Raw genomic sequence first — 14,589 nt, forward strand, 5'->3', positions numbered from 1 at the left:
TATAGATATAGATAGGTAGATAACACAAATATGTTCTCTACCCTATTTAACTTTTTTCCTTCTATCACTTAGATAATTAGCAGACTTCCTACATTAATTCGTCACTTAATTCTCCAACAGAAGTGTCAAATAATACTTAACACTGTATTTAAAACCAACTATGAGAAATAACATTAAACTCAACCTTGCTCCAGCTATGTATTTCCAAAAGAAACCAGTCTCTTAGGCTGCAGTCATATACACACTAACTTGGGAGTTAGTCCCATTAATTTTAGAAGGACTCACTTCTGAGCAGACAGGCATAGGGTTGCATTGTTAGTATCATAGAATTGTAGAAGAGTAGGGTTGGAAGGGGCCTACAAGGCCATTGAATCCAACCCCCTGCTCAGTGCAGGAATCCAAGTCAGAGTATCCCTGACAGATGGCTGTCCAGCGCTTCGTCTTGAATGCCTCCAGTGTGGGAGAGCCCAACACCTCCCTAGGTAATTGGTTCCATTGTCGTATTGCTCTAACAGTCAGGAACTTTTTCCTGATGTTCAGCCGGAATCTGGCTTCCTGTCACTTCAGCCCATTATTCCGTGTCCTGCACTTTGGGAGGATTGAGAAGAGATCCTGGCCTTCCTCTCTGTGACAACCTTTCAAGTACTTGAAGAGTGCTATCATATCTCCCCTCAGTCTTCTCTTCTCAAGGCTAAACATGCCCAGTTCTTTCCATCTCTCTTCACAGGGCTTTCTTTCCAGTCCCCTGATCATCTTTGTTGCCCCCCTCTGAACCCTCATCTGCATCCTTCTTAAAGTGCGGTGCCCAGAACTGGACACAGGACTCCAAATGAGGCCTAACTAGTGCTGAGTAGAGGGGAACTAGTACTTCCCGGGATTTGGAAGCTATGCTTCTATTAATGCAGCCCCAAAGAGCATTTGCCTTTTTTGCAGCCACATCACATTGTTGGCTCATATTCAGCTTGTGATCGACAACAATTCCAAGATCCTTCTCACTTGTAGTGTTGTTGAGCCATGTATCCCCCATTTTGTAACTGCATTTGCTTTCTTTTTCCTAGGTGCAGAACTTGGCATTTATCCCTATTAAAAGACATTCTGTTGTTTTCTGCCAAGTGCTCCAGTCTATCAAGATCACTTTAAATTTTGTTTCAGTCTTCTAAAGTATTAGCTATACCGCCCAATCATCTGCAAATTTGATCAGCATTCCCTGCTGATAAAAAAGTCCTCCACATCTGAAAATACACTTCTTAACCAGCCACAATTCATCTTCTAACCGCAATAATTTCTATCTTGCCAAAGTAGATTGACCAAGCAAATAGCTCCTCAAGCTGTGTCCCTCCAGTGCCAATTGTCTTTTACTCCTGAAACACAAAACAATCCTCCCCTTCCAACAGTATGGGAGAAGGGGATCTGTTCCACACATCTGTTCCCCCAAAGTGAAGCTGCCTATCTACCATGGCTGTGACAAGATTGCACGGGCAGAGAGGGACGATAGTGGGGGCTCCTTTGCTTCCCTCTGCTACTCAGCTCCCATTCAACTGGTCTCTAGCACTAGCAGGCTTTTATTCACAAAACACCAAACACCTTCCAACAGTCTGGGGGGAAACAATCTGCTCCACACACCAGGTTCTGAGTCCCAAGAAGCGAAGTTGCCTGTCTGCGGTGGTAATGCCTAGCAATCATCTTCATTGTCTTTTTGGTGCCAGGTGAAGCCCTTTGTCAGTCTCTCGGGGCTTTTAAGTAGCTTATGGCATTAAGCCTGGGCCTCTCAGTTTAAGTTTTTGTGTTTTAATTGTGTTTGAGTTTTAATTGTTTGTATTGCTCATGCTGTATTTTAATGTTGAATTTGTTTGTGAACCACACAGAGAAACTCTGTTATAGAGTGGCTATATAAATCATATCATAGAATCATGGAATATCATAGATTCATAGGGTTGAAAGGGGCCTACCCTAACTAAATAAATTACTCAGTCTGCTATTGTGTTCCTGCTGGATCATGACCAATGCAACCAAAAATGTAATTATAAGCACATTCACTCAGAATTAAGCCCCACTTAACTCGGTGGGGCTTACTTCCTCATAATCATGTTTAGCTTCATATTGGCTAAAGTCAAACATATTAGTTGCATAATAATAATTATGGAATAATCATTCTACCAATAATATATCAGCCAATCCTAACAACAACTCTGTAAAATAGATCAGTAATACCTTCATAATTGCTTGAGGTGGGTGCGAGGCTGAGGGATAGTGGTGTGCTTAAGGCTATGCATTATTATGAGCCAAGCTATGTAAGTCTGAAGTCTGAACCAAACAACATTTTATTCAGAATACAGTGAACTTTCCAAAAGTTAGCTGTATTGATTTATTCACCTAGCCAGAACATTCATATAATTAGCAAAGTCAATATGAGCAATGTATACTTTAGTTGAATTTGAAACAGCTCTTCTTCTAAGTCTCAGAAGGCTGCCTTTAAGTGGACTTCTTTCCTGCAATTTCATCAGCTGTTGAACTTAGGTTTTCCCTTCAGATTGCTTTCGATTGGTGTCCCCCAATACGATTCTTTCTCAGCCTCTGGGATCAATACGAATGCTGCATAACACTGCAGCACAGAAAAGTCATTCATATGATGTCATCCGTATATCGATGCAAACAGTGTAATGGGGCACAAGAAACACAGTTAAATAATTGTGAACTATGCCACTGTCTTTAACTTTGTTTCAGCAGAAAGAAATAAAAGTATAAACTTTTATTAATATTAAATCTTGGTTTCATTTAAAAACCTTCCCTTCCCTTCACAGCATTTGGCAGTTTAACAGATAATGGGAAAGTTATTACTACTAAAATCTGCCATATTTAGAAAGCAATTACTAGAGATAAAATGGGCTTTTGAGATTTTGTTCTGAGGATTTTTTTTAAAAAAGGTTAGACTGCTATTACTGCAGATCCGTGAAAGGACCGCGAAACAAGAATCTGCCAAATATGCTTAACCTAGGAATGTAAGATCCTCGATACGCAGGGAATGAATGCAAGGGGCCACCCCTGTTGTTTTGTCCTCAGCATTTGGTATTCAGAAGTTTACTGCCTCTGAAATTACTATTAGAGGTTCTAGTTGGCTATCACACCTAACAGCTTTTGATAAAACCTATCCTCCATAAATCTAATATTTCTTTTTAAAAGCAGGTGTATGAAACATTTTTTTTTTCTGTTGAGGGTTGTATTCCCTTGAGGGTAATAAGTAAGGGGCCACATGCCAGTGGTGGGGAACAGAACCAGCAAACACCAAGTTTCCCAGTTTTTTGTCTTTAACTCAGACCTATTAGAACTAGTATACTGGTCCATGTGCTGGGGGTTGGTATACTAACTTAGCTGATTTTTTCCCCTTCTCTTTCCTAATGCATCTGCATGAGTATGTGCATTAAAAACAAAATCTGTAAAAAAAAAAAATACCTATGCTTTTGGACTTCAATGAGTGTTTGAGCTCATTCCCTCATTTTAGAAGTAGCTATTCCCCATTTTGTTCAGTAAAGGTCTCCTTAATCCTGCATCTGTTGCTGCATGTGTATACATGCAAGTTCATGTGAACACATGAATAAGGATGCATGGCAATAGCAGGATCTTATTGGTGATCCTTTAGATAACTTGATCCCAATCCATTAAGGGCTTTAAAGAAGCGTGGGCAAACTCAGAGGCTCTATGGGCCACTTTTGACTCCTCCACCCAAGGGCACACTCCTGCTGCCACTGCACTGTCAATTTTGCACTGGCTGCCTATACACTTCTGAGCCCAATTCAAAGTGCTGGTATTGATCTATAAAGCCTTACATGGCTCGGGACCACAGTATGTGATGGAACACCATTCCTGGCATGAACCGGCTCATACACTCCACAACACATCGAAGGCCCTCCTCCAGGGGCCTCTTCTGAGGGAGGTTCAGAGGGCGGCAACAAGGGAGAGGATCTTCTCGGTGGTGTCCCCCATTTATGGAATAATCTCCCTGATGAGGCCCACCTTGCACCAACATTGTCATCTTTTTGGCACCAAGTTAAAACTGCCCTCTTCTCTCAGGCATTTGGCAGCGTTTAAAGAGTCTCTTTGATTGTCTCTGGCTGATTGTTTTAATTTGTTTTAGATATATGTTGTTGTGTGTGCTGTTTGTTCTATGTCATTACATGAATGGTTTTATACTTTATATTATGTATTTTAATCGTTCTAAATTTTTGTGAACCACCCAGAGAGCTTCAGCTATGGGGCGGTATAGAAATATAATAAATGAAATAGAATGAACTTTGGTAGTGACAAAATACATTTCCTGATTGTGTTTGCTGCCATGAATTTTGGTGGCATTCGTGGGAACCACATATGGCCCATAGGCCATGTGTTCCCCACCCCTGTTTTAAAGGCGAGCACCAGCAGTTCAAATTGGTAATCAGTGTAGAAACGGTGTTAGATGTTCTAACATTTTGGACCCCACCAACATCCATTCTGCACACGGAAGTTTCCAAACAGCTTACTGTCTTCAAAGGCAGCCCCATGTAAAGCACCTTATAGTAATCCAGCTGAAGTGACTAGTGCACGGGTAACCAAGGCCACATCTGACTGTCTTGACTGGTTCAGATAAAGCTGCAGCACTCTTGTCTGTTCTTCCCCAGAGATCAGTGAGTCCAGGAGCACCCCCAAGCTACAAAGGTGGTCCTTCCAGACCAAGTCAACCTCATCTAGGGATCTACGAAAGTCACTTGTCTTTTTGCAGGTGTGATTCGCGGTGGGGGGGGGAGGCGCTCCGTCCCTCCACCTGGAATCCTCCCTGGCTGGCTTCGTGGAGCCGCCGGCCAAGGCCGTCCGCAGCCAGAGTTCTGGCCGCGGCCAGGCTGCTGTGGATGCAAATGGTGGTTGCCGTAGCGGCCGCCATTTGCATCCTGCCAGGCTGCCGTGATAGGCTACATAAGTACTTACGTAGCATATCACAGCAAGCAAAAAAAAAAACAGCGTATGCAAATGGCAGCGGTTACAGCAGCCACCATTTGCATTCCCTTTTTTTCTCTGTTTAAGCCTACGTAAATATTTACGTAAGCTAAAACAACGGGGAAAAAAGGAACACAAATGACACCAACTCCGTTATTTGCGTTCCCTTTTCTTTTCTCCGTAATAGCCTATGTAAATATTTACGTAGGATAAAACGGCGAAAAATAGGGAACACTAATGGCGGCTGCTGTAGCCGCCGCCATTGTCGTACACTTTTTTTTTTTTTGGCCTGCCGTGATAGGCTACGTAAATACTTACGTAGCCTATCACGGCAACCTGGCAAGACGCAAATGGCTGTAGCTACGGTGGCCACCATTTGCATCCACAGCAGCCCATCCGCTGACATAACTCCAGCTGTGGACGGCCTGGCTGGCTGCTCTGTGGAGCCACCTCGGAGTGGAGCCGGCAGGGCAGGATTCCGGGGGAGAGGACCAGATCGCCTCCCCCCCCCCGTCGAGGATTCTGGGGGCAGGGACGGAGCACCTCCCTCCCACTGCGAATCACATCCACGAAAAGGTAAGTGACTTTCGTACATCCCTACTGCTCTTTGCCGTGATAGGCTATGTAAATACTTACGTAGCCTATCATGGCAGCTTTGCAGGACGTAAATGGCAGCCGCAGCAGCCGGCCGAAAGACCAGCCACCACCGCTGCCACCGCTGGAGCCCCAGGTATGTTTCATTCTGGGGGGATTCTGTGGGGTGGCGGGGGGTGGGAGGCCGTTCCACCACTGGTTTCAGGGGGCTGAATGCCAGTGCATTCGGCCTCACCAAAATCTGTGGCGGAATTCTCCACCATCCCTAACCTCATCCAAGTCTGGTTTCAGATTTCTATCCAGAACAGTCAACTTCCCAGCTTCCAACCAATAGTACATATTGTCCAGACATATAGGGTCTCCTGAGGTTTTTCTGCTGAAAATTGTCCCCCTCCCAGCTGCTTTCCCTGCACAGGGGGAAAAGACAGCTGGAAAGGTCATTTTCAGTGGGGGGAAGTTGCCACATGGTGAACATTTCTTTCCCCGTTCTTCTTGTGTTGGTCTTCTAAAGCAGATTTCCGCCTCTGCTGCTGCAGCAGGGGGAGGAGGGGACCCTTGAGAAAAAAACTGCATTTGGCTCAGTATCACCTGTAGGTGATGCTGCTGAGTTCTTAGGTCATCTAAAAAACATTTTTCCCCACACACTTCAGACATTCCATAAAGAAAAAGTTATTCAGATTCAATAACTCTATCATTTATGATCGCTGTTTTCTTTTCCAGTTCTTTTCTGAGATGAGGGAACTAGAACTGGACATACCATTCCAAATGTTTTTGCAGTTAACAATCCAATGCCTTTTTTGCCTCCTCTCCCAATCCCTAGTCCTTTTATGTCTTGCCTTTTATATTGTAAACCTGCGGGAGAGACTGTCTCATTTTTGATCTTCATAAGCCACCCTGTAAGCCTTTTTGGCTGAAGAGTGGAGTATTTAAAAAAAAAAAAAATGAGCACAACCATCTAAAAAACAAATAAATGTGACCATTGATTTACATAAAGTCATTATACTGCAGGCAACTATATTTTTTTAAATCCTTCTCATAACAGTTTACTCCTTTTGCCCAGTGAGTTGACAGTTTTAACGTGCATTGTATACATTTTTATACATCAGACCAAGTAATTTGTCTAGGCCAGGGATGGGCAACATGCAGCCTACATGGTGCATGCAGCTGCCCCATGGGAGTTGCGCAGCCCCCCTGCCACTGACAAATTTGCAGCACCAAGAAAAAAAGACATGCAGAGGCAGTCCTCTATTTTGGCAAGTTAGCAGAGGACAGTCTTCTATTTTAAGTAACTACTTGAAGAGGTGTCCAGTCCAACTGTGGATTAAAATAAAATAACCTCAAGGAGGGAGAATAGGGGCCTTATAGCTGTCCATCAACAGTTAGCACCTGGACAAGCACACCACTCACCTATTCAGTCTTCTTCATTATGGTGAGATATATTGTATTTCTATTTAAATTACAGTTATTATTTCTGACCCATATTTCTGACCGATGAACTGACCAATACACTATGTTCAGCAACTGAGGCTCTCTTCCTGGTGTCTCCTCTGAGAGAGCTCAGAGGGTGGCAACAAGGGAGAGGGCCTTCTCGATGTTGGCCCACCAATTATGGACTCTCCCTGACAAGGCCTGCCTGACACCAATATTGCTATCTTTTTGGCACCAGATTAAAAACGGCCTGTTCTCTCAGTATTTTGCAACATAGGATGAGTTTTTAATCAGGTCCTGGATTGTCTTTTGTTGATGTTTTTAAAAATTGTTTTGTTTTGGTATATGTTGTCTGTGTGAGGGCTGTCTGTTTATATGTTTTTATGCAAATGGTTTTACACTTCGTATAATGTATTTTTAGTGGTTTTTAATCTTTGTGAACCACCCAGAGAGCTTTGGCTATGGGGGGTATATAAATGTAATAAATGAAATGAAATTATTTCTAAATTTGCACCTGTACATATAAATGTACATAGGCAGATGTTATGCAAATTAATGTCCTCTTTTCTCCTCTTTTTTGGTAATGTGTAAGTGACCACCCTAGTCTAACAGCATCCCTAGGGATGCTGGAGAAATTCGAGAAGGACTAAAATGAGCTCAAATTTCTAAGAATCCAACCTGTGGAATCTGCTGCACAACGACCCCCTCAGGATGAGTGGAGCCGGTGGACTTTCGGATGATTTTTTTACTTTCCCAAAATTTATGCATATTTATTTGTAGGAAAATACACAACTTTCCGCTGAGGAAAAGTCGAATAGAATGGGGAATAATACGCTAAATGTTATGTATGAAGCTAAATTATGTAAATTCCTATGAAACCTCTTATGTAATTATTTGCATATTTTTCTGCATGACGGGGACAAAAATATTCACATCTGTCTGTGAGTGGATGATGGAACAAAAGGCACAATCCATGAAACACAGACGGAGCAGATTTTACACAGTCTGTGCATCCCTAGCTCTCCCTATAGTTTCCTGCTGATGGTACTTCCTCAGATGCCTTGGGAGTGATGCAACCTCACATCACATTGTTCCCAAGGCATTCTAGGAAGTGCAGGTGGCTAGAAACTGTGGCAAGAGCCTCACACCACCATGAACAGTATGGGGCTTTAAAAAAAAAAGTTTTCAAAGCAAGAAAAAAAAATCAGGCACTTTGTGAAATTAAGTAAGTGATACCGCCCCCGTAAAATTCAGGAAAATTTGTGTCCTGAAAGAAAACAGCAGAAATTGGGGTGAGGTTTTTTGGAAACTGGGGAGTGGTTCGGCCCACCCGTAGTTCGAACTTGGCATTTTTACCCCTGAGTGAGCCACACTGATTCTCAGATTTGCACTCTGGTGTGTACCTTTAAAGAGATAGTAGCCACACACAGATTGTAACTCTTAACCATTAAAGAAGTACTCATTTGTTAAAATAATATTTCAAAAGAGAGGTGTCTGATAACCTACTTTGATTATCTTCGACTGAAAAACTGGAGTTGTTTGTGGGCACTTCAGGCAAATAGAAGAAAAAATGGTGGCCTTCCATGGGATCATCTTTATCAACTGCACTGATGGTCTGAATGGGCTAGAAGAAAACATTGACAAACAATATGTTTAGCACCAAATACTATTGGTAGCCTTTTACAATGCACCACCATTACATGCAAGCCATTCCCTTTAATTAACAAGGTTAGTATTTTCCTCCTTGTCTCTGAAGGGCAGGAAATGTATTAGCTGCTGCTACAAACACGCATCACTTAACACAATCCTGTTGGGCTTGTTGATTTTCTAATGTCCTACAATAATGCCACTTGATTTTCTATTGATTGGAAGGAGATAGGCAGTAAAGTCTTGGGCTAATGCAAATGGCTTCTAGAATTGAAATGCAAAGGTTAAATAAAGTTTCCGAGAGCAAAAAAAAAAAGACTAATGTATAAAGTATTCTGCCCTTCCTTTGTTCTCCAAGGTGAAAAGTATATCATTCTATATTTGAACACATCCTTCAGTACAAAAACCTATTTCCTTCCAGCCCACAAACATCATAGGCATCAGTCAAGTGATGTATTATAGTTGCTGTGACCGCAAGATTGTGACAAGTTCATGTGCTGAATTGTTGATTCTTCGAGATTGTAACAGATTGATTATGGGAACACTTGGTTGTATTTTCGAAGAAACAAAATAGCCCACATTTCCAAACATGTTGAACCAGATTGTCATTTGTAAGAGAAAAAAGTCAAAATTAGCATATTTGCATTCAAAAATCATAGATTCTGTCATCTGAAAAAGAAACAAGCCATGCTGCAGTTGTTATAATGAGCAGTCATTCTGCTTGCAAAGAGTAAATATTTGTTACCATTATCGGTTGATGCTTTTCGGCGAATCATACGTTATCAGTTACAACATTCTTTATTTTGCTATTTCAGTTAAACATTATCTTGCCATTTCAATGCAATGCCAACTCATTTCCTTCATTAGGAGGGTAAGTCTTCTAAAGTACTCTTTAATGGGCAATTATTTGGGGTTTAAAAATCTAGTCTTGCCAAGTACAGGGTCAGAGAAGCCCACAGACAGTCACAGAAATTACTTTGTGATTATGGCACAAGCATAGTTCAGTTCAATGATGCTGCAGGCTAATGGAGCTTTTTAAGGAAATGCTTTTTTATTTTCATTGCTAATAGCCTGACGTTATCATCTGCTAGTTTAGTGCTCAGGATAAAGTGCGCGCATCTGCATCTCCCCGACAAAAATAACTATTGTGGATATTACACCTGCGACACCCCTAAGTTATTGAACCACACTAACAGGATTGCAACAGCTGGTTCTCTAGCTCAGGTTTTCTACCACAATATGTCAGTTGCCTCTTTTAAGCAGCAGTTACTGGTCCTGGCTTAACTTTGCATCAGATAAAACTCCATGCTAACAGAACGCAATCACAGAAGTTTTGGGGGTAGCAGTGGGATGAAGATGAACCTCATCTCCCCTCCAGTTTGAAAGCAGACAGCTGTTAATAGTGAGGAAGGGGATTTAGCTTGTGAAGATGCAGGTGGGAGGGAGTAACTATGTGCTAAATGCTCAACTAAGGCAGTTGCCAAAACCTGGCCTCTATTTTTATTTTTTTCACATTATTTATATTTTCATGCTCAGTACTTCAAGTGTCTCCTGCTTCAATAAGGTTTGTAAAACAAACATAATAGTAATGTCTGAATTACTGATTCACATTACTATCACTGTGATGAGAAAACCAATTCACAGTACAAAAGCCTCTTTCACAAGAAAAATAGCTGTGAACAGAGATAAGGACGTAGATAAGACATCATAAATAGCTTAAGTCTCAGGTGTGAAAGTTGAACACTCTAGCAATGCAACCCTATTCAAATGTCGTACTGTGTTCAATGGGGCATACTCACACAGTAAGTATGTTTAGGATTGTAAAGTTAGTTTTGCAACTTTCACCACATGCCTTTTTCCAAATAAGTAATAGAGGAAATATCCTGGTATTAGTCCTATTTTATACCAGCTGAGGGCCAAGCAAAACATTCTGCTAATCATGCATAGCTAGCTAGCTAGCTTACTTACTTAATAACCTACTTACTTTAGTGTAAGGATGTGCGGGACCAATTTGGATCAGGACCATGGTGATTTGGGAGGGAAGATTTAAGTTTCCTCCCTTCTGTTTTTGGCCTGAAATTCCACCCAGCCCCCAAAGGGGAGTTTAAAAAACCATGACTCCACTGGATTCCAATGGAAACCTTTTTTGTTTTTTTTAACCCACCACCACAGAGTGATCTCAAGGAACACCCCTCTCACAATGCCTGGCTCTGAGGGAGGACCCCTCAAGCCAGCCATTTGGGCCTGGCCAGGTCTCTGAAGAGCCATGCTGGCCACGTTTCTAGCCAATGTGGCTCTTCAGAGAGCTGCAAGAGGCTGAGAGATGTGGCACCAAAGGGATGGATGAGTAGGTGGGGTGGGAGGGAGACAGACAAATGTAGTGATTTAGTGAGGGCAAGTGAGTGGACAGATGCATGAGTTGGGGGAGATGGATGCAGCCAGCCAGTGTGTGGAGGTGGGGGAGGTGGATGTTGCAGCGATGATGGCAGGTGGTAACACGTGTGCTCTCGTGCCTCATGCAGCCGGAGAGCTTCCACTGATCCTGGCAGGAATGCAGCTGTTTTATTATCCTTTCTTTTTCTTAGTTCATCCTGTTAGTAGTATTGAAAGCTCAAAATCTATCAAAACATGGCTATCACCTTGTCAAATTCTGTCTAGTTAAAAAAAGTATTTAGTATTTATATACAGCAAAGTCCTCATTTAATAATAATAACTACTACTACTACTACTACTACAACTGAGTTATTTCTAGCAGAACACTGCTAGTGTCTGTCAGTTTTGCTCTTTCCCATATTTGATTTTTTTTTAATCTCAAGTTTTTTCGGTGCCATTTATGAAGAAATGTGTGAATTTTGTTACATTCTAATCAAAAGATGAACTAAACAAAATTCTCATCTAACCCCACACTAGGTAGGCCATAGTCTAAATTTGAAAAATAACAACAGTATACTAATTGTTTCTGAATTACAGTCTAAAATGCCTGCATGCTTTGTGTTAAAGAAAAGGTAACATAGTTGGGTATTGCTGTGGAAAACCTGCATCTGTTGGTTTATTGATTGTGCTGAAATCTAATTGTCAAGAATTGTGTTATATCAAGGCTCATTAATCTGAAAACTGTAATAATCTACAAGACAGTGGGGAAGACGACTAACTGGGGAGCTTGCCTGATAATTGCTTACACAGAAAATGTGTTAGTATTGAAATTCATTTATTACAACAGGGCCTTTCCTACCATTACAGAGAGAGAGATGGCTGCTTCAGGCAGAAATTCTGGGTGTCATGCAAGGGTTCCAAATCATTAGTTATTTGCAATGCAACCAGGGAAGGGGAGAGAGGCACTTGTGGAATTTTTTGCTTTAGGTGCCAAAATAACTTTACCGGCCTTGGGTACTATGTGCCTTGATTTGGGTGGGGAGGGGGGATTGCTGTTCCAACCCAGACAACAAAATGTCTTGGGCCAGGTCTCTCTTAGAACCACCCTGCACATTACTTGTTCCATGTTGAAAGTAGCCCAGGTCTGCCTGCTAAGAGACTTGAGGCCAGCTTGAATCTTTTCAGCTTGAAGCCTCATTAAGGGCAAATTAGGGGCCAAAATAGACATTATTAACGTCTGTATATAGCAGCTACACTTTTTTTTTTTTTTTTACCTCAGGGTGCGTGCAGGGCCCCAATCAAGATGTTAAAAGCACCCCCATCCCCCATGCTAGGGTCCCAACCTGGACTGGCCACCCTGGGCCTACTCTAGATTAAAACTGGGAAAGAGCTGGTAAATACGAATTTAAAGAAATACCTGTTTGGGCCCAGAGGTAAAGGGCCTTTAAGAGCTCACTTGTGTATGATCTTCCCTCAGGCCCAGCGTGAGCTATCTTGTCACCTGAAGCAGACCTTGTGCCACTGCCGCACACCCTCGCCTGCTTAATTCCTTACTGCTGCCACCACCGTGCATGCACCTGTCCCTCTCCCCTCCTTACCTTTGCTGCTGTGTGGGAGATCTCACGACATCTCACTAGTGGCTATGGACAAGATGAGATCTCACAAGGTGTTGCAGGGCAAGGTCGAGATCTCGCGAGATGTTCTGGAGTACAGCTGAGATCTTGCAATAGATCCAGAGCCTTGCAGCAGCAGAGGGCTGGCAGCAATCCAAACAGCCCTGTGCTGGCCGCTTTCTCAGTGTGGCAAATGCCATAGCAGGAAAGCGGTTGGCGGGGCTCTCTAGAGCACCCACTGGAGGTGGCAGTGGGCTCTCCTGGCTGGGGCACAGTGAAATTCGCCACTCTTCTGGTTCCACCCCCTTGTGTGGGCACCTCAACCTGCTTCATGGGTGGGCTGGCCCTATCTTCCCTCCACTCCAGTCCAGATGAGACATTCCAAACTTTTTTCCCCTGTTCATTATTATCTCCACTAATCTTCACTAGCTGTGGGGAGGAAGGAAAAGGAGCAAGGAACATACAAATGTAGAAAATCATAAGCAAAGTAATTATCCAGCCTTGCACACAAATTTTCAGGAGCTATCCCTATTCAGCTCATCATGTGAGCTGCTCTATTTGCTCCTTCCCCTTTCCTCTCCCCACAAACACATTGCCATAGTGCATGGTTGCCTTGCCCTATGATAATTTCAGGCCTTCCCTCTCCCACTTTCTCCTTTATCAGCATTGAGGTTGCAAGTAAAGAAAAGTAGGGATGTCAGAGAATTCCGCGACGGATCTTGGTGAGGCCGAATGCCAGTGCATCCGGCCCCCCCAAAACCATCACAGAATGAAGCCCCCGCACCCCCACCCCATGAAAGGCACACGAAACGGAGCACTTACCTGCTCCCGTCCACACTGCTGTGCGAATGGCGGCCGTCCTGCGGCAGCCATTAGCTTCCTCCTTCTTCAGCCGTGATAGGCTATGTAAATACTTATGTAGCCTATCATGGCTAACACAGGGACGCCATTTGCATCCCAGCAGAGGCCGTGATAGGCTACATAAGTATTTACGTAGCCTATCATGGCGGGGGGGGGGGGGAACCCAGCGTACGCAAATGGTGGTAGCCACCACCATTTACACACGCTTGGTTTTTTTCCCCCTGCCGTGATAGGCTATGTAAATATTTACGTAGCCTATCATGGTTCACTACAGGGACATAAATGAGGCGGCTATGACAGCTGCCATTTGCGTCCCTGCAGGGCTACCCAGCAGCCGGATGTCCGGCTGCGAGTGCCCAGAGCCGGCCAGCGGCTCTGTGGCTTGGCTGCAGAGTGGAGCTGGCCGGCCAGGATTCCGGGGGAAGGGACGGAGCACCTCCCCTCCCCTGCGGAACCCGGCAGAGCCAGGTAAGCGGGGTTTCGTACACCCCTAAAGAAAAGAGAAAACAAGTAGCTGCCATAAGAAATAATGTTTAGAACTTGAAGAAGCTCAGCACTAGGGACAGCGGAGAATTCCGCCAAGGATTCCAGTGAGGCTGAATGCACTGGCGGGGGTGGTGGGGGCGGCAGAAGGTGCGGCGGTGGAAGGTGCGGCGGCGGGGCTGTCAGGTGCGGCTGCAGTGGGGGAGGAGATGGCAGGGGCAGGGGCGGCTGGTCTCCTGGCCAGCCGTGGCTGGGTGCAGCGTACGCAAATGGTGGTGGCTGCGGTGGCGGCAGGTGCAGCGGCGGGGGCGGTGGGGGCGGCAGAAGGTGTGGCGGCGGGGCCATCAGGTGCGGCTGCGGCGGGGGCAGGGACGGCAGGGGCGGGGGTGGCTGGTGTCCTGGCCAGCCATGGCTGGGCGCAGCATACGCAAATGGTGGTGGCTGCGGTGGCGGCAGGTGCAGCGGCGGGGGCGGTGTGGGCGGCAGAAGGTGCGGTGGTGGAAGGTGCAGCAGCGGGGCCGTCAGGTCAGGTCAGCAGCGGGGGCAGGGATGGTAGGGGCGGGGGTGGCTGGTCTCCTGGCTGGCCGCGGCTGGGCGCAGCGTACGCAAATGGTGGCGGCTACCT

General features: G+C 44.4%; 1 protein-coding gene across 1 annotated transcript in view; it reads right to left on the reverse strand.

The window, feature by feature from the left end:
• Positions 1-2,297: 2,297 nt before the first annotated feature.
• LOC146347136 (cadherin-19-like) overlaps positions 2,298-14,589 on the reverse strand; it is a 67,594-nt gene continuing 55,302 nt past the window's right edge. Inside the window, exons 9-10 of the mRNA XM_084848106.1 lie at positions 8,494-8,611; positions 2,298-2,602 (exon numbers count right to left, since the gene is read on the reverse strand). Coding sequence (XP_084704232.1) covers positions 2,568-2,602; positions 8,494-8,611 — 153 coding nt within the window. The 3' untranslated portion in view covers positions 2,298-2,567. The remainder of the gene's footprint in view (positions 2,603-8,493; positions 8,612-14,589) is intronic.

This window comes from Heloderma suspectum, chromosome 4 (genome assembly GCF_057233095.1).
Source record: "Heloderma suspectum isolate Gila_16-S chromosome 4, 16-S_ref, whole genome shotgun sequence".
Lineage (NCBI taxonomy): Eukaryota > Metazoa > Chordata > Lepidosauria > Squamata > Helodermatidae > Heloderma > Heloderma suspectum.